This window comes from Ambystoma mexicanum, chromosome 3q (assembly GCF_040938575.1).
Source record: "Ambystoma mexicanum isolate Mex_15411 chromosome 3q, UKY_AmexF1_1, whole genome shotgun sequence".
In the NCBI taxonomy this organism is placed as follows: Eukaryota; Metazoa; Chordata; class Amphibia; order Caudata; family Ambystomatidae; genus Ambystoma; species Ambystoma mexicanum.
The window spans coordinates 537,550,652-537,571,763 of NC_090926.1; the positions used below are offsets into that span (position 1 = coordinate 537,550,652).

Sequence of the window (21,112 nt, forward strand, 5' to 3'; positions counted from 1 at the left end):
AGCTCGTTTCCCTGCCATTTTAAAATATTACATTAATTCCCAAATTCTAAATCAGAGCATCGTTCTTTAAAAAAAAATAAAAAAATGTGAAGTGTTTCTACATCAGAGGTAGTTTCACACTTCTGCAAAAAAAAGAGCGAGATGTCGCCCCATCCGCAGAGCCCGGTGAGTAAATTGCTGTATGTGGCCGGTGTGATTAACGTCACAACATTCGTAATATACATGCAGGCATTGCAGAAAAGTCTCAGAATGGTTTAAGCAGTTGGCCCGCAGTTGAAATCACAATTAGAAAAGGCAAAAGTCAGAACACAGTTCTAAAGGGAGCGATAGTACCTGAAATGCAGTGAACCTGGACTTCCCTATTCATGACTCATAGCTTGGACGCCACGCGTCTTTTTTCGTACACTTCCTAACGACAAACGTTTTTGGGGAATAACGAGGCCAAATATCTTCACAAAGTCCAAAAATATAAATAAATGTACTCTTTTAGAGTAATTCCTCAGGTATGGAAATGTAGCCACCTATTGGGTTTTGGAACCTGCTGGAAAGGATTTCTTGTACGAAGTTCCCCAGTGATCCTATGTGGCTTGTCTGTAATAATCAGTGACTGTTGATTTTGCTTTTGCAATATTCAGGAAAGATAAATTGCTTTATCTTGGACCTATGGAACAACACTGATAATATGTATTAACGCCCGTGGGAGACTCACCAGCTAATTAGATGTCTAGGAATGAAAGTTTTACTATTCGGTGAGGTACACAGCCAATGATGGCCACAGGTGCCTGTACCGCAGACCACCGTTTTATTATGCCCGCACTGGCCCCCACACTGGCTCTAGCCTGCACCATGGCACCCTGTTCGTCCCTGCACACGATAACCGCACCCCCCTGGCACCAATCAACTTGGCACCCGCACCTAGGCCGCAGTTTACTGCCCATCTAGTTTCTCGCCAGCTCGACTCTCACCCCTGACATAGAGACAGATAAGGGACCCCTTTTCTACATCTTTGGCAGCCACCATTGTTTCTAGTTTTTATTTAAAGGAAATTCGGCACACATAGCCCGTGAAAAGCCACATTCCCTTTAAAATAAGCCCTAAGCAGCACAGCTTGCACGCCTGATGAGATAATAGCTATGTGCATCTAGGAGGTGGCTTTCCTGACTGATAATAGTCATGGTCCCCCGGGTCATTGCCGGATTGTCGAGCCCCCCCCCCTTCCAAAATACACATTTTGCTTAATTTCAGAAAACGAATGGTGGTCCCATCTTTTCAATTGCATCACAAAGGGTTTGGAATGCTCATTCATTATAGGGTAGGTAGGGCACGGAATATGAAACTATGCACAATGACTACGTAGGAGACAATTTACATGTAAAGGGGATGTCCAAGCCCCGCAGGGGGTGCTAGAGGGGCATCCCACATAGCGGGACGCTCCTCTGGCTGCCCCCTCCCCTCATCAGGATCTCTTTACCCCTCCTCCAGGAGGAGGGGGGCGTCCCCAGGGCAGGAACTTCTGGCACGCCCAGGGGACTGCATATAAGGCGGGGAGGGACTGGAGCCCAGCCTCTATCCAGTCCCCCTCGCCTGAACACAAAAGCCGCGGGCGGCAAGGGGACACCATGAACATTCAGAACTATAACTTTGCCCTACTTTTGGGCCACTTTTGAAAAGTATGGTCTTGAACCATTGTGCGTTTAGGGTTGGGACTGCCCCCTGTTGTTATGCTCCAATAAATTGTGACCTGTTTTTTCCAAAATGTAAAACTAGTGTCGGTGTATTATTGGGTTAGTAGGTTATGTTCTAGGTTCTGTACTACCTCCTCACAACAGAGGGGTTGGGGGCCAATAGGGGCTGACACTGCTACGAATTTCAGTGGAAAATATTTGCACCGATGCTTGCTGGTCACTTTGAAAACACAATTGATTTTAGTATTTAGTGAACTGGCAAGTCCAGCCCTGGCTTCTGCCTACACAGCTTTCCAGGGAGAGTTGAATACCGGGTTCGTAGAGTTGTTGGAAATTTGATGCGATGGACACTGTCCATATACGCCACATTTCTCCCTGTTTACGGCAGAGAGTGGATGTGACAGATTCAAACAGAAATGCCATGAGCTTTGAAATGCAGATCGGGTTCACACAAGCCACACAGAGTGGAAAACTGTGGCCGCCTGGCCTCATGTTCATCAAGGAAGGCGGGAGATCTCTGCTATCAAACGACATGAGGATGAATGGCCGCACGACCGCGGCCTCCCAGCTTGAGAAATGTCAGCCGCTCCTCTGGGAACTGGTGGCCGTGCTCTTGAATTCCCATTGCCTCAAACAGACAGCGCCCAGTGGCCATCGCTCCTGTGACCCGTCAATATCCCATCAACAGGATGTGGCAGAAAGCCTGGAGAGCTGTGTGTCCCGCATCATTGAACTGGCAACAAAGAGGTGGTTCCTTTCAGTGGCATAATCCAGAGGCCCCCTTCAGGATATGGAGATGTGCCCAGGCTCGACTGACCTATAGGGCAAGATGCCCATGGCTGAACCAAAAACGCAAAATGCTTGTGTGGGCCAGTTTTTTGGGTCAAAGTGGGACCATTTTTTGTCCAATGTGTTCCATTTTGATGAGGTACTTCACTATGCAGCTAATAGTTTTGACCAGTCTTGCTGAATAAATAAATAAATAACCTTTAAAATGTACAATTTGCATCACATTATATCACCCCCCCCCCGTCCCCTCTTGCGTACTATTCAAACAGCATCACAATGGGAATGATTTCCCATTTGCAACTGTGGGACACTTTTTCGTTTGTGCACAAGACATTTTTATGCCCCAGTCCGACCCTGGAGGTGCCCCTAAGATTCCCACTGGCAAGAGGCACACATAGTCAGTGGATCAACCATGTGAGCCATAAAAGCGGCACGCCCATGCACCCACACGACAGAGGCTGCAGGGTGCCCGCTAGGCCCTGCTTCCTGGTTGCTTCAGTGAGAGCTTAGTAGGAAGGAGAGTTTCATGTCGAAAGTGAGAGACACACCCGCTATTTTATATTGTATGTTTCTTTCACCGTATTTATGCTCCTCTCTGCAATGGTCTCAAAATGATGCAGCACAATCAAGTCTCATGTTACAAAATGTGGAAAGTGCAGTACAATGTGTGCAGCAACTGTGCAAGATAGCATTGCAACAGCGATATACACGAGAGTAACAAAAGACACATGGAAGCCATACGAGCTGAGGACGAACGAGAAATGTTAGCGTTTCATTTCCCCTGCAGGGTCGGATTGGGGCATAACAGTGTCCCGGGCACGAATTAAAAAGTGGCCCACAGTTGCAAATGGCAATTCATTCCTTTTTTGACAGACTGGTTGAGTAGTACCCAAGTATATTTATTCAGCAACAATGGTCCAAACTACTAGCCGCATGGTGAATTAACTCATCAAACTGCCCACATTGGCCAAAAAGGTGGCCCACATTGACCAAAAAAACGGACCCACGCTACATTTTGTGTTTTGGGTTCAGGCATTGCCCTATAGGCCAGTCCGAGCCTGTGCAGAGACCTGTACATATGAGTATTCACTCACTCGCGCACTGACTCACTCACTGAAGAGAGTGTCACTCACATACTATGTTAGTGACGTTACTGCAGTCATGTGCATCTATGTTACAAGTCACCAGTAAGACTCTCCCTGGCCTGACCGGTGAAATTGTTGGGGGGCACAATTGCCTGAATCCTGTCTTAGCGTACCCAGTCCAGGCTCCAGCTAGGGTAGCTCACGGACTATACGCAAAGCTGGTCTTTGCAGACTGCCTCTGGTTATTAGAAACATGGGCATGGCTGTCATCTTTTCACTTCCTACAACTTTGATTCAAACAGAAAGAATGGATTCACTAGCTGCTTCAATGAACCTGGACATTTCTATCCTAGGACTCAAAAGCAAACAATGGATTCACTATCTGCTTCAGCGAACCTGGACATTTCCATCCTAGGATTCAAACAGAAATAATGGATTCAGTAGCTGCTTCAAAGAACCTGGGCATTTCCATCCTAGGATTCAAGCAGAAGAAATTGATTCACTAGCTGCTTCAATGAACCTGGACATTTCTATCCTAGGATTCAAAAGCAAACAATGGATTCACTATCTGCTTCAGCGAACCTGGGCATTTCCATCCTAGGATTCAAGCAGAAGAAATTGATTCACTGGCTGCTTCAATGAACCTGGACATTTCTATCCTAGGATTCAAAAGCAAACAATGGATTCACTATCTGCTTCAGCGAACCTGGGCATTTCCATCCTAGGATTCAAGCAGAAGAAATTGATTCACTAGCTTCTTTAATGAACTTGGACATTTTCTGCCTGGGATTCAGGCAGAAAAAAATTGATTCAGAAGCTGCTTCAGTGAACCTGGACGTTTTTATCCTAGGATGCAAATAGATAAAATGGATTCACAGGCTGTCTCTATGACCTTGCATATTTCCATCCTAGGATTCAAACAGAAATAAATAGATTCGCTAGCTGCTTCAATGAACCTGGACATGTCCTGCCTGGAATTCCGAGAGAAAATATTGGGTCAATGTAATCTTCTAACCATCTTGTAACCCAACATGTACTGCCTCTTTAGCGCCGTGATACCTCCGGGTCTGGGTGCTACCAACAAATGCATTACATAAATAAATAGAAATAAGTGAACCTGGACATTTCTATCCTAGGATTCAAATGCAAACAATGGATTCACTATCTGCTTCAACGACCCTGGACAGTTCCATCCTAGTATTCAAACAGAAAGAATGGATTCAGTAGCTGCTTCAATGAACCTGGACATTCCCTGCCTGGGATTCAGACAGAAAAAAACTGATTCAGAAGCTGCTTCAATGAAACTAGATGTTTCCAGCCTAGGATTCACACCAGAAAGGAAATGATTCTTGATATTAAATTATCAAGCTGACTGCCTCGTGCCCTTTCAAAGCAGACAGTAGAGTGAAAAGGGTGCTTGAATGGACCAATTATACACTGTGCATAAGTGGATATGATTGAAATAGCCTGCAGCATTTGTAATACGTTTCAGAATAACTGAACCAACCCGACAATCACATCTGCCGTAACCTTCAATTACTTCACTTTAATTGAAACACCTATGCGTGTGTTTCTTCCTCAGCCTTATTAAAGGCAAGGGCTTCAATGATTGGATTTACAATTGCAAATGTCCCCAAAAACAGCAAGTCTGAGATCCTCTCGAAGGGCCATTTGTGTTCCGTATAATTCCTGCTCTTGTCCAAATGATTCAATATTGTGCGGCCAGGTGCACATACCCTAACGACTATCCGAAACCAGCAAAAGATGAATCTGAGATATTTAACATGTTAGTGCAAAGAATGCAACAACGTTAGATGTATTTGAAATGGTTGAGTGGTATCTACACGACCGTGTTCATGGCAACATGGTGAAGCTTATGTGCGAGTGATCTCCCCAGTGAAAACCGCCACGTGTTCAATGCAGCTTGTGGAAAACAATACTCAATATTTATGAGGGTCCATTGGTGAGGAGGATTTAGGTGGGAGAGCATCATAAAGTACTCAAAATTAATTGCACGTACATCTGGCTCTTTCTTCTGGATCCCATTGCATTGCCATTCATATCCAATCGTGTTTATTTGATCTTAGAGACAATTGTGTGCCAGTATCAAAGCATAAGAACAACCTTGCCTTTTGAAATGATTGGCAGCTATTATTTGAGAGTCTTCATAACTTGGTGAATAAGCTTAACTCTGTCCCCTTTTGTGACCGTGTTTTGATTTTTTACCAGGGCTCGGCTCCTAATTACCAACCAATATGCAAATAAACGCAAGCACGCATGCAGAGCAGAGAAGGTGTTGCCAGGCGACACCATGTCCCAGTACTGGACTTTTTCCTCTCCATCAAATGCCTGCTGCAAGTAATAGTGTTGGATCACTTCAATTGAATAAAACAGACTGAGTTAAAACTAAGGTAGCAGCAAAGACCAGAAGAGGAGTATGGTGTCCTGCGGGACATGCTCTCATCTGAAATCCGTATGCACAGAGCATTTTTGAGGTGAGGATGTTGAATCTTATGAAAGTGAGGTCGGCACACCCAGAGGCGTTGCTAGGTAATGGGGCTATAGCCCCTGGTCTTTTGGTTGTAGCCCCGGATAGAATCTCAGGAGCTACAGCCAAAAGGCTAGTCTAGCCCCGAGTCCCAACAGTTCTGACATTAGCGTAGCCCCGGGTCTTTTCCAGACCTAGCAACACCCCTGGGCACACCTATTGGAATAAATCGGTCACATGTTTTACGATGAAGGTAATGGTGGGGCGTATTCAGTAACATTCCAAGTGAGTGTGGCATGTGACTGATTCTTCCCCGGATCTATCAGACTATGACGTGTATACATTTCCTGATGGATCAGTTCACCACCGTTGAAGAAAAGGGGGAACATTTCTTGAATGGGATGCTGGTTGCAGCTCTCTGCTTTAACTGTGAAAGCAGACACTCCTGCGCCCAACCCCTCGCCATCCTAGATGCGCAGCACTGATCAATTCTGCTGCTTCACATTTGGATCAGAGAAAATAGGAATGTATTGTGATTATAATAAAATCGCCCTTTGTAGTTTACTCTTTACGCCAACAGCTATGAACAGCATAACACAATGTCTACTTCTTGCCTCTGTGGGAATGCATCAGAGGCTGTCATGAATCTTGGAATGCCCCTGCCTTCTGCCAGAATTCAGACACGGTAGGTACGCCCTCGCACAAGGGAAACTGGCAACTCAATCAGAAATCATGAAGGATTTGGTGCCACTCAGTCCAATGTCCCCTCTAATCTCAGCACAGATGTGCTTGCCCAGCGTCCCTCTGGTTGCCGCTCAGGAAAGCATTAGTGGCACGCCCAGGCATTTGCGACCTTCTGTAGCATTCATAAGGTACACGCCACATAAGTAACCTGGCATTTTCTTTCTCTGTTAAGAGATCTAGGTTATATTAACCCGCTCTGAAATGTTGGTCTAGCCCGATCTACATAAGCCCCAATACCCGAGTGCGAACGTGTAAACCCAGGCATTTGTCATCGAAGGATTTTGTGTGGGCACCGTTCATGCTCAGCCTCCCCTACTTTAGTGTTATGATATAATATGATAGGTTATTTATAACACGCTTAGCTCAGAGGTTTCAAGCGCGGACCCGGGGATCGAACCTTTTGTGCTCCGTGTCACTTGCTTCCAAGGCGAGCACGTTGCCCTTGAGCTATCCTCTCAAGACAAAGTGGTGCTAACATTACCCAATAAAGGGTAGGGCAGCATGGCAATATCATTTGCCTCGCCTGCAAAGGTATGTGCTTATGGGAATATCACCTACGCTACTCATACATAGCATTCGGGCAGCGGTTATGGAGAAAGCTTCAATGCTTTTCAGGCAATCTGCATACTTTGGGTAAATACCGTATTGCATGCTACGGTAGCTCAGGGCTCCCATATGAATGAATGGCTTTACTGAGCACTAGTATAATATTACCCAGCAATTTAAGGGGAAGATGATATGGAAAATAATTTTTGTTTGCACTGCGTGCGTATGAAGATTCATGATATTTGCGTAAACTGCCCAAAATATCATGGTGAGGCTTCACATATTTTTGCATGCAAAGTATTGTGGGAATGAAAGTATCCCACTGAGCATTTTAGTGCTGCAATCCCCAGCCTACCTCACTTTTGACTGAGCACCGCCAGCTGGTTTTGCAGGCTCTGCACGGGTGATGCGGAGGGGTGCGTGGGGCAGAGGAGCACATTCCTTGGGGATGGACAAATGAGTCACTCTCAGAATCCAAGTCAGATGATTCTGCAGTACAGTGATTGACATGTCTAGAACCAGTGTAGGAAACTGCACACTCTGTTTTTTTTTACTGTGCTCGGCTGCTGGGCGCTTTCCCACATAATCATGTGTGTGTCTGGAGCCTCTGGCATCCCCTCCATCTTCTTTAACTGCTAACAGTGAATTGCAGAAGGGCGACCTCTAGATACAGGAGAAGGCACTCCATCTGTTTTATAGCTCTGAGCAGTGCTGCTATTATGCCTATGTGGTTTTATACCGTTTATTTAAAGGGGTTCCCTAGGGAACCTCGACAAGACTCTTATGTGTATGACAAGTCATTTAATTTCTAAAGCAGGGTTAGATGCAAGGCTCTTACAAGATTTTACTCCATTTATAAAATAAATAAATAAATAAACTATCATAGCATATCAAAATTTCATTTAGTTTGGTGGGGGGGACAAAATAATTTCCATTGTCAATGGATGTACTTTTTAGGGGAGTGGACATATATTTTAATTCGAGAACAGGTACATTTTGTGGCTCCAAACGTCTTTCCACCGAGCAATTCACGCATATTAAAATATGTGTTTCCCTTAAGGTCATTGTTCGGAACAGACAGTAATATTATTAAAGCGTCTTCCTCTGTCACTGCCCCGCTGGTAGCACTGGCCCAAAAATATCAGTGGAACTTTGTGAGTGGAAGCAGATTTTAGACTCATATTTCCTTTATTGGCCAGATTTTTACTACAAATTTTCCTTGTTGGGAATACTTTCCTGCTTTTAGAAATGAGTGGTCTGGTGTGCCCCTGAACTGTATGGCTGGCTATGGGCAGGCTTTGCCACTGCTCTCTTTTCAAGACAAGATAATGTTCATGGAATTGGCATGTTCTCCTGACTGCTGAATCGCTTCGTGAACTGTTATTGCCATGTTTTCCAGTGCCCTTCGTTTGGTCGCCATTGTTAGCTCTGGCAAATACCATATCATGTCTACATTCTTTGCCAGCAGCATGAATGATCATTTTTTTTTTCTTACACACAATTTTTCCCACTGACATCCAACATGGACTGCATTGCCCCTGAGCAGTGTTTGCCACTCGACACATGAATTTCCGCAACTAAACCCATTGCAAATACTGAGTATAAATTCCAATGTGTTACAGACATATATTTTCTTCTGCAAATGAGTACTTTTTCTAGGTACTGTGGCAGATCTTGATGTCTTGGGTTGGTTCACGAGCTCTCCGAGACCTTCTCATTAAACATTTGTTTGTTTAGCCAACATATTTGGAAAAGGTGTTGTAAGATACACCCTTTATACAGATTTGTTGATGACTGCAGTGTTTGGTGGCGGGGCAAATCCGTTCCACACTCCCTTCAGAGATGATAGCTCGCTAACTATGCATGCTCACAAAATGCAGGTGTAATTAGTTGTGCACATGGGAAATAATGTGCGCATGAAGTAGACGATATCCAAACTCAGTGGGAAGTAACTAGAGGGAACATTGCCGCCCAGCCCGAAATCTTAGGAGGCAATGCACAGACCCTGAAATAAATCACAGAAGAAAGGCCTCGCTCCAGCCAGAGCACAACCGAAGCCAGAAGTAGCAATAAGCATGTCATGAAAACAGCCATGTAAACACAGATCAGGACACCACCATGGGCACAAATCACAAACAACAAAAGCCACCATGGTAAAGAAGGCACCGATGCAGCAGCAGGAGCACATCAAGGAAGCTGCGGTACAATTCTTGGTAGAAATAGTGGAAGACATGGCAACATCCGATTTAGAAACTACTGATGGGCGACTACATCAACTGAACATGATGGAAAACGAGCACACAGATTGTCACCCATCTCAAATATCACAGGAAACAAGGCACCACTGATGCTGCAATCACTAAAGTAGGGATTCGACCCAGACCATTTCTTTCAGAAGGCATGTAGCACCCGGCGAGATACTTTGAAAGATATTTCATCAGCATAAACTCAAGCAGGGCAAAATCCCATAACATGTAGACAGCAAGGCAAAGCCATGCATCCGGCAATGCAACATATCAGGCAGAAGTCAGAAAAGCTAGGGTTCAACACGCCCCACACATTAAGGACGACAGGTCATCATACTACCCGGGAATCTGAGAAGACATTACACTTGGAAATCACACATAAAATGGTAAAACTCTAGCCAAAATCACTGACCGCACGATGCCACTTGATAAAGAAATCAAAAACAGGTAGATACAAAATAAAAGAGGACAATTATGCAGACCATCTGGAAATGGAAGAAAGAGTGCACCCCCAGAGCCAGAAATCAAGTATGATAAAAGAGGACCTCCACCAGAAATCATGGCTCATAGAACAGAAGACCGCTTCCCTGAATTTGAGAACCACAAACTCAGCCATAAACTGCAGAAGGCAGGGCACAGCGCAAGCAGAACACACGTAGACTGAAACCATAAGAGGGAGTGTTGTACCATAAATTCAAAACTAGATCATTATACTGGACACTATTTTGTCTTAGAGGATGTGTGCCACACGCAAGTTAAGGGTGTTGTCAATGCTATTTATTCACTATCCCAAACTAGAACTAAAGAAAGATTACGAACTTTAACATCTAGGGTTCAAACAGATTTCAGTAGCAGACTTTAACATCTCAAAGAAACCTAATTAGTCTGGTTTATGGGTGCTGGTGCTTACAGATTATTTGTTTCAATAATGTCCATTCTGTCTTCATTGCGAAGTTCTGTAAAGGCAAGGATGCGCCCTGCGCCCAACGTAGAAAGAAACTCTCATCGCTGCATCAAGAAAGGCCATGGGAGTTCTTCAGAAGAAGTGGCCTTCATACTGGTAAAACCAGTGCCCTCTACCTCAGGGTGATAGTGGCTCCCAGTTAGGCATTACCGCTCTAGCCGGTGGGAGGCTCTGCTTAAAGTAACTGTAAGACAGTAAGAGGCTGTGGCTTAATTTCTATAAGGATGCACTTAAGCAAAAGAGGCCTCTGTGGCAGACTGTTGGCTCATCTCTCAAGACAGCGGTACACAGATACTTGAATGATTTGTTATTTATTATGCGCCTATACACAAGTGATTCAAGGCACAATAACAGAGCTTGAGCACAATGCACCCAGATTTAGACCAGCAAGTAGAGTACCTGTGGGCATTCTTGAGACCTACAAGGGGACTCCAAGGCAGGGGCAAGCTAGTCCCCCTCCATGGGCTGCGATACTCCACTGGCCAATATCCCTCAACGTCGACCACTGGGAGGATAGTGGCAGGTGGCTATGGAAACCGGATGTTCAGAACTCTATCCCACTATCTTAAATGCCACTACAACAAGGCCTTTCACCCAGCAGTAATGTTTATCATCTGTCTTAGGTGAAATATTTCATGGCGATGCCCAATGAGATTTTGTTAAGTTGCAGTGAAAGGGTCAGACAATGCATATTAGTAAGAAAAGTGAGACAAGAAGTGTCAACATTTTTATCTTTTTGATTTTCTTATCTTCTTCATGCTCTTGGTCAATAAGCCACATGTCCATAAATAAAGGTCACTATCACAAAGTCATACATTGCCACCAAAATGTAAACATATTTTAAGATATGACATACAATGCCCCCCCGGGGTATTTATGAATGTGACTCTTCGTCGTCCATGTTCCATTGGGAAAAGGATCCCTTTCTACTTGGCAGCCGGGTCCTTTCGTTCCCCTCCTCATCTGACCCAAGCTCCAGCATGATGGCGGCGTGGGACTTCCCCAGAATGCTAAAGCCAGATTTAATATTGCAGCCTTTGAACCTCAAGCAGAGCAGCTCGCCTGTGCGATCAACATATTGTACTTCAATTCCTATCAGATGAAAGACATTACAGAGGCTGATGAATATTCTAACAATCCTCAACCCTGGCCTTTAATATTCAATTGGCCGTGCGGCATTATCCCAAACGCAATGCAGGGGATCTCGCGTTTCGAGATGTGTGGAGAAAATACGGAATCCCTACTGGGGGATAGAACATAGCCAAGTACACCCGGTCATTTTTGGCAAACAAATATAAGCAGTTACAATAGAGTGGATTATTATCTTATCTTTTTCCTTTCCGACAGAGTTTGGAAAGACTCCTTTTTAACAGCTTTGCAAAAGAAAAGATCTCTGGATCTTGAAGTCTGAGAAAGCCTCCTGGTCTCTGCGTGTCAACCCCGGGTATCAAGGATTAACAACTGATTTCTCTGCTGCACTTTCAGCAGCACATCGGCGAGCAGCACTCCCACCAGATTACTGGCAGGCTGGTGTGTGGGGCTCGGGGCATGAAACACGAAACCTTTGGAATTTTTCCAATGGAAGTTATTTCGGTCTGCCTCGTGAGGACTCCTGGTCCTGCAGCACGTGTGTGTATGGCCTTCAGCAGCATGGCTCACTTGACCCTCTTTCAATTGACTTGTGTCTGTAGCTGGTGTCTCTGGGACTGTGAGAAGTGGTTTGTGTGTTTCCGGTATGAATGGCCAAGAGCAGTGGCAACAACTGGGAGTGCCCTGTTGGATTCTGGTGTTCATGGGTGTGGTGGATTTAGAGGATCACCAACCTCTTCACTCAAGTTCAACATCTGCATGCTTCTCTTGATGGGTTTGCGGGTCGTCACTTCATTCATATGTAGATAACACAGAGGCTGATTTATATGTTGTGTCATGCCTCAAGATTCCTTTTCAATGCATGGGCGTTACTGGCATGCAGCAGAACAGGCCCAAGATGAAGGTGCTGTCCAGGGGTGTTGCTAGGTCTGGAAAAGATCCGGGGCTACACTAATGTCGGGACTGTCAGGACTCGGGCTAGATAGCCTTTTGGTTTTAGCCCCTGAGCTTCTATCCGGGGCTACAACCAAAAGACCCGGGGGTATGGCCCCCTTAGCCCCTCCCCTAGCAACACCTCTGGTGCTGTACTTGGGAATGAAGCTTCTTCTTGAGTGGGGCGATGATAGCCATGCTACCCGCAAATGTCAGAGACCAGACAGTCTTTGATGATCAAATTAGGTAATGTGGTTTGCCAAGGAATTGGAACTGGGCATGTATTGACAGATGGAAGCAGTAATGACCGATGGTTCCTTCCTGATTAGTCATGCACAGTGATACGCTTCCTTCTGCAAGAACCCTAGGTAGTAGCGGGAGACTCACATATTAAGTCAAAGGTAGATGTTGCCAATGCATACGTACAGTGGACTGCCTACCACCTCACTCACTTTGCAAAATGCTGCTAGGTGGCTTGTATTTTACGTGAGCGATTGGATCCCATCGCCCCTTTCCCCAGGTCCATTCTCTGGCTACCTGTTTTGCACAGCATTTGTTGTAGGATTAAGTGGCTTGTGTGTGAGTAGCTCCTGTCTATGTGTCAATTTGCTTGATGAAAAAACCTACATAGATGTTTGGGAGCAGTGGTGATCACTGTTATGGTGGTACACGCTCAGAATTCATGGAGTCGCTTTGCACCTTTCATTTATAATTTTTTTTTATCAAAACTGTGTATTCATTTATAGACCCTGCATTTAGCGCCTACATTGTTTTGTAAAGAGCTGTATTTGCACACATATGTTATAAAGAATCTATGACTTCTTTACAAATGATGGGCCTTCCAAAATCTACTTCATTTCATTTATGTATTAAGCTGTGAACCTTTTACATTTCAAGTTCAAAATACAATGTTGCAGATAGAACTATGGAAAAATAAATATAAAAAACAACACTGGTGTAATGAGATAAAAATCAAGAAAGCAAGTTACACCATTAATCCTGTATTCCTCACATGTACAGCTTTCTGCGTTATTATTTAGGGCGTTCTGCTAATATTTGCTGGCTGATAATATTGTCTTATGCAAAGCTAACGCAGCATAATTAATCGTGGCAAGGAAGTCGAAAGTATGACTTCCTGGTTCATTCTCACACCAGCCTCCTGTTGGTTCCTGATACACCATTGCTTTGCAGGGTACATTCACAGAACTCAGAGGACTGCCACTGCACTGTGAGTTCAGCAGTGGTTCTCACTTCCAGCCCTCTGTCTTCCTATCCATGGTTCTGACAGGTATTCTTTAAAATGTAAGTCACTGAACAGTAGCAAAAAACACAACTAGAAATCATTATACAACCTCGAACAGGTGGAGCACGTGTCGACTAAAACAAAATAATTGTTTGGTCAAGAAAAACGTGTACGCACAATGCCACCCTAACTCCAGAGCTAAGTGAGGCACTACTGAGCAAAAGATTAAGGGGATTCACAGATCACCTCACCCGAGCAGATTGGCACAACGTGTTTGTGGTAAATATAAGAGGGCACATATAAACTTGCTATGGCAGAAGCAGGTTGTGCCTAAGAGAGTTGGTTACTGGAGAAGCCTTTCCCTTTTTGGGCAGGTATTCCTATGCCAAAAAACAAACGCAGTGCAGAAGCAGAAAGGAAGATTCAGTTCTCCCAAAAAAAAAAAAAACACCATTTGCAGTTAATGCAAGAGAGGGTGGCCATTTTGGGAAATATCCCCATTACGGGCGACTGCACAACCCATATATCAACATTGAAATATCTCAAAAATCGCAGGAGATGTTCCTGTTTAGGTTGGAGCCGGTATGGTTTGAAGGCGGTGGCGGTTTTTTACAACATGTGAGAACCGTAACATTGTGCCATACAGGAGGTGGGCTAAACATGTCTCTGAGAGCCAGTCTGACATCTGTGTCTTGGTCAATCTTCAGGCGTTCAGCGAGCTTCGGTTACCAGTGACCAGAAGGACCCGAAATGATCCTCAGAACATCCGGTAAGACTGAGAACATTTAGATGAGCTTCAAGGGGAAGCTATACACTAAACTGGACAGAAAGAGGTGGGTCTAGGCTGGTTACAGGCCTGTGGACAAGGTCACAGAAGTTAAATAAACAGCAACAGAAGGCTTCTGAGAAGATGACCATCAAGCCTGGGGATGCAATATGTGCACATGATTATTCATGTGACTGATGATTATTATTGTTATGTTTTTCTTCCTACACGTATCAGACCTACCCTGTCTGCTGCCTTAAACCGAGGACTTGCCACTTGCTGGCTGCACTAACACTGTTTGTTGCCTTTATTATTTATTTCTGTATCATTATTTATCTGTTTCTCCTTTGCTCTTCACTTCCCACTTCTCCCCTCTTCCATGCACTTTTCCCCTTCCCCTCTCCCATGCACTTGTACGTCCCCAATGTCACTGGCCCTAGTAAGATCATTGTTTTGTTCTCACCTGTTCTCCTCCCTTGCCTTGTCGCGCTCTGAAACACTTGTGTACGAGCGCGATAGAAATAATATATCAATATCAATAACATTGTTTAAAAGCAATGGTGTCCATTTATTTATTTGTATTTCATTTGATGCCACAATGTGTGAAAAGCAGTTCCAAAGTAGCTCCAAAGCACGGTGTGGGGGATGGGGACGGGGTTGGGCCGAGAGGGTATTTCATGTGATTTGGGAGGATGGAGAGGTGTGTGTAGGGTGCCAGAAAAGAGGTACCCTTCTCAGCTGGACATATTGCCACATTCCAGGTGACCTTTCATATTTGGCAGGTGGGGGACCGAGAAGGCGGGCTACAGAAAGGGCAGCTGGCGGGAGAAGGAGAATATGACGGACTTTGTGTGGAGGTTTCTTGGGTGCAACGCCCAATGCAAAGAGGTACCGCAGGGGCGGTGAGAGGAGTTGTAGCAGGGCAAGAGCTACAGGGAGGAAACACTGCCTTATCTGGATGCGGCTGCAAACGCACACACTGGGCCTGACTCACAAAGCGTTTTTCAATGAGATTGTGCAATTGTAAAACGATGCTAAATCCGACCCATTTCCCTCAATTCTCTTCAGGACTCCACATTGTGCTTCACAACATGTACCCTTCATGAGGCTGTTGCTCATTAAAATTCACGGTTCATCACCAGTCGCAAATAAAAGACTGAGCTCTGTTTATTTCAATTGTCAAAATAGCCCTAAAAACTATCATCAGTTACAGAGTTTTCTGCTGTTCAGCCTGAAAACAGATTAAAGTAGAAGTCATTCATGTTGAACCCATTTTTTAAACAAATGGGTGCTTAAAATATCATTAAAATGCCAAACTGTTGAACAATGTTAAAAAATAAATGTGTTGGCAGGGGATACAATGGGGCGGAACAGACGTCTGCAATTACTCTCTTTCATGCAGTGAAAAATGCCCTTGTGCTATGCACAGTGCAACGGTAAGATGTGGCGCGACTTACCAGAGCAGACAAATTCCTTCTTTTGCACGTCGGCGACATTGAAGCCCCTCAGGTGCACGGGTGCCATGCAGAAGGTGAACTGGCCGATGGTTTTCCTCTGGCGCAGCCAGTCTGAGAGCCAGGCCAGGTGGCAGTCGCAGTACAGGGAGTTGGAGTGAAGCCGCCTAGAAGGGAGAAAGCACTACCAGTCACAATGGTGGCCTGAAAAGGAGGAAACGAAGCAAGAGCGGGAAAACAACAGGGCAAGCGCAAGAGTGAATCCATGTTTGGCTTCTTACATTGCATTTCTAAATGTACTTGAAATAGCATACAACCTGCATTTCATTTCTTTTTCACATTTGCATGTAAGTTCCTGTTCTGGGTAGGGAAAGGTTCATGGCCGCACTGGATGCATTAGAGTGGAGAGATGGGGTAGCCCCCCTAGTCACCTGACGGATGACGTTGCCATCCTCCCCTGCTGGCAGAGTCAGCGGTCCCGGGATCATGTGACAACGGATCCTCCATTCAAGCTATGGGGACTGGTAGAAAAAGAATGCCAACCTGCAGGTGACACGAGGGCCATCTTTTCCCGGACCTTCCAACTGAAATCCGAATCAGACCATTGTGGCCAGGAGAAGCCCCACACAATTAAGGTTAATAATTGCAGGTTTTATACTTGATTTAAAGGGGATTAGTGCCTCTTCTATGAACATTACGAATAACTGTTTCTTTCCACTTGACCGCGTAATAAAAAATCAGCTGCTAATTTACATTCACAGCAGTTCAGAGCATTTTTTTTGTTTAAACTTTATTAGTTTCATAACACAGTTAACAGTGACAAACCACCACCAAGGTGATTAACCCCCCACCTTCTTCCCACTGAACTCCGCAGCACAGTACAAGGTGCGAGAAGATGATCTAACACTGTTGTATTTCATGATGAAACTTCTAGTCTTTCATTTCCCATAATTAATCTGGGCCAATAGGGACCACAAAACACAAGTAACATCTGGACTGGAGGTGCTAGCCACACCTGGCAACTGGGGATCCCATTATTCACAAACGTTTTTGAACCACAGTCATTGAGAAATGTAGCTTTGCTGGACACTGTAAGTTGGGATATTTACATGTTCTTTCTTTAAAATTATGTTATTTCGGGCTCCACAAAGGCAGTACAATGTTTGCAAACAAGACCATAATAACATAATCATGGGAACAGCAACACCTTTACGTGATAGGCGCAGCTGGAAGACATGGTGCACAAACATTGAATAATGTTTAGACATGTTAAGCCACTTGATATTTCACAAGATGCCCACTGCTCACATCCCAACATCTTACCACCTGCTCCCCACTGCACCTGGTCCCTTAGCCACCTTCTGCCAACTCCCTGCCCACTTACCTGCAGGTTTCCCAAGGGTGTCCGGTTATTTGGTCAAAAATAAATGGTCGAATTTATTTATTTATATATATTTTTTTGTTTTAGTTGCTTAAAAAACTAAAAATATTTTTTAATAAAGAAAAAGAGGGGTTGGGGGTAACCCCCATAAAATAAAAAAAATAAAAATAAAAAATTCAACCTTTTTTTTCGACCATTTTATTTCGATCAAATGGTCATTCGACCATTTGGTTTTCGACCAAATGACTGGTAACCTTTCCCAAGCCGTCGCGTTGCTCATCAGAAACTCCCGGGCCAGCATGAAAATGGGAGATGGCCCACCTTACATTTCCAATTGCTTCTATGTTGGGTGAGTATTTGTTTCAACAGACAGGTCGCAGCAAGCGTGCAATCGTATTTTGAAGAAAATGCATTGGTATCAACAGCCTGGTTTTAAATCCAGGGTGTTCATAGGAATAATCACTAAACCCACCAGCTTCAAAGGCTGGTAACAGTCCCAGGCACGACATTAAGGCCCTCTCTTTGCTCAGATCTAGACCTTGGGTGCCAGGATGTTACCAGCCTGTAAAGCCAGCAGGACCAGTGATTATTGCTATAATAATCCACAACTTGAGCATTTAACAAATATATTACGAAAAAGAGCCCAAATGTGCTGATGATGACATTATTTGGCAGCTACCATGGAGACATAGGTTTGTAGAGGAGCAGGCGTGTACATGAATGATAAAGTACACCCCAAAAGCTCCATCATATTGGATGAATAGAAGGAACACACTGTGCATGACACCAGGTATCATCCCAATAATGTAGAGAGTGTCTGAGAGACGTAATGCATCCAGACAACCGTATCAAATGTACCCTCGTACTGAGGTGGTAGCAGGAGATTTGCAGGCACCACTGAATATTGAGGAGTTGTAAAGAAGATCTGTCAGGTGCAAATTGATGTCATAAGCAGAAGGTACAATGACGCACTGAAATGATATACTTAATACTTAAGAATGATGCATACAAGTAAGAAGAAACCATATATACAAAGAAGATAAGTAACTAGATGAGTAGTGAATATATATGCAGAAGCGCAAGGTGGATGAGCCATATAGAAGCTTCCTGCAGTAGAAAACATAGCACGGGTGAAGCGGCCATGTTGAAAAGATGGACGTGTGCTCTCAATCATAGTAAGCGAAGAGCTAGAAGGAGAGAGACCAGAGCTGTAGAGCTGACAGAGGCTGGAAATACAAAATCATGCATGAACAAAGAATAGCTGCTGGACAGAAATCAAGGATGATATGATATGATAGTCTATTTATATAGCGCCTACACACAATGTGTTTCAAAGCGCTTCAAGGCAACGGCGGGAACAAGGGAAAATAGAATGACATTTGTACAGGCCATGAACAGTAAGGATGTGAAAGGATGCCACAGCAGAAAGCAACTGAAGGGTACCACAGGAGGTATTGAGGATAAGCAATGTACGCAGAACATATTCCTCTTAAATTAAGTAAATGAGCCAACATTTACGACTGCCAAGTATTGACAATAAAAGATGCACAATAGCCTATGTGAGACGGAGCAACCACGTCTCCAGAGGCCAAAGAGGGTAATGACACCCAAGATAATTGAATCAAATAGCACTTAATAAAAGGCAAAATTGACAAAATCGTGGTTTCTTCGCACGTGGTGCAAGACCTGAAAACAAGGCCTATTCATAACACCTTGCCAAAGATAATCATGTACCTTGAAAGTTCCAGAGAGGAGGACATCCAGCAAGGTCAAGTACAAAGTAGAGGCCTTGGCTGAAGGCTTGGCTGATGAGAGATGCAGATTAATTGGGCAAGTGGGCAGTAGTCTGACGTTGTTCTCTGCACCTGAGTTTTGTTTTGCTTACATACTTGCTAGTGAGCCAAGTGTCCAAGATTGGGAGAGGATGCCAACCTATCATGTGGGCCTATGCAGTGATGAGCATACAATGTTGCATGAGCCAATCCGCTACTTTTATACTGTTAGAATCTGTGTTATACATAGTTAGAGGGAAGTTTGAGGCTTGCCTACCAGGGAGGAGCAGCCAATAAAGTAAGTAACACCTGTAGACTCGATAAGTAGATATGTTTCCCTAACCAATCTCGAAACCTGATAGGGCTCATTATTTGCCACATAGGATGATGTCATAGCTGACACATATTGGGGTATGAAGCCTTTGTGTAACCAATCTGCACTGTGAGGACTACAATTGGTTGCTCGCCAGACTGCCCCACTCTCTCAGGTCATTTGGTTCCAAGACTGTTTATTATGGTAATCCCATTCTGCACATAGACATGCCCAAAAAGTGCTACTGCACAGGTGTCTTCATAATCATTTACATACACTCCATCCTTGAGACATTTGAAGTGAGTAGTTACTTTTATGTATATATCGCTTAGCTGTAAGTCATGCTATGTGAAACAACCTGCAAGTAACAATAGGGGATATCACAATGCACCTGCAAGAGCTAGCAGAATATCAGCCATTTTAGTCAGGGGTCTCAGCCTCTTTACAACAGACAAAAGACTAGTCTAGGGCAATTCCAAACCATATGTAGCAAACGTGCAGCCTGGGAAAAGCATCTTTGGCATTCTCCACTTTTTGAAACGAGCGTGGTGTATAGGGTCATATTTTTGAATCAGGTGAAAGTGGAAGCTTGCTGAGATCTCCTTTATCAACAAACACAAATGCCAATGTTCTTCAGCTAGACCAGAGCCCAGGACAGTTCCCAACACAGCCGAGCCTTAGAAGGTGGACACAATTTCTTAAGTTAAACATAGATATATCATGGCAACACTAGTCTCCTGCCACCTGCATAGTTTACTATGACCGTCAAGCTAGGCAATGATTCTGGTTCATTGGGAAAGGAGGGCCACTGACATTGGAATGTTTCACACATGCAATGGTATTGCAAGGTCACCACAGGGCCTGAGTCAAGTTCAGCATGAAAGTCTGTCAGGGAAATAAATATGCCATCTGAAACCATGTGACCCAGCGGGGGGCTCCCATCTCTATCGCATTTAATATAAATATATATATATATATATAGACGTGTCCAATGTGGAAGAATGGTATGTTACATCTCCAAGCCACACAGTATGGTTGTATGGTTTCATATGCCCGACAGGTGATAAATCTGAGACCAGGCATTAACAGATAAGTAAGATTTATCATACTTAACGTGGAATGTGGAAGACAATGGAATCGAGAGCAACACACCTCTCGATCTTGAAATGTGCCAGGTCCAAATTGGACATTCACCAATAAGACGCAAACTGGGCCTGAGTAACCAGGAAGTATATTTCAAATTGGGGGCAGAAAAAACACCCATGCAGTATGGAGAAAACTAAATCTCATATAAAATTACAGACTGTGCTGCATAGGAATAAAAAAAGGTCCCTCTAGGCAATATTGGTATGTTTATAAAAAAAATATAATAGTTTGGGTAATATTGTCAATTTTAACAAGGATATTCGGCTGTAAAGAGACATTTGAAGTGAGGGACACGACTTTAACCTAGCCCTCATTAAGGGAAAATAGGACCCCAAATTAAGATGGTAGAGATCCTTCTGCACACATGACACTCTATTACCTAAAGAGAGAATACTGCCAGGATTCCACTGAAATCCACCCCAGTCTCTATGCAGAACTGCTGACAGTGTAGGAGGAATACACTCACAT

At 44.2% G+C, this 21,112-nt stretch overlaps 1 protein-coding gene across 1 annotated transcript in view; it reads right to left on the bottom strand.

Moving 5' to 3' along the window:
- The window catches only part of SLIT3 (slit guidance ligand 3), a 1,101,025-nt gene that overhangs the window by 287,388 nt on the left and 792,525 nt on the right, over nucleotides 1–21,112 (bottom strand). Inside the window, exon 8 of the mRNA XM_069654301.1 lies at nucleotides 16,036–16,199. Within this exon, the coding sequence (XP_069510402.1) occupies nucleotides 16,036–16,199 (164 nt within the window). The remainder of the gene's footprint in view (nucleotides 1–16,035; nucleotides 16,200–21,112) is intronic.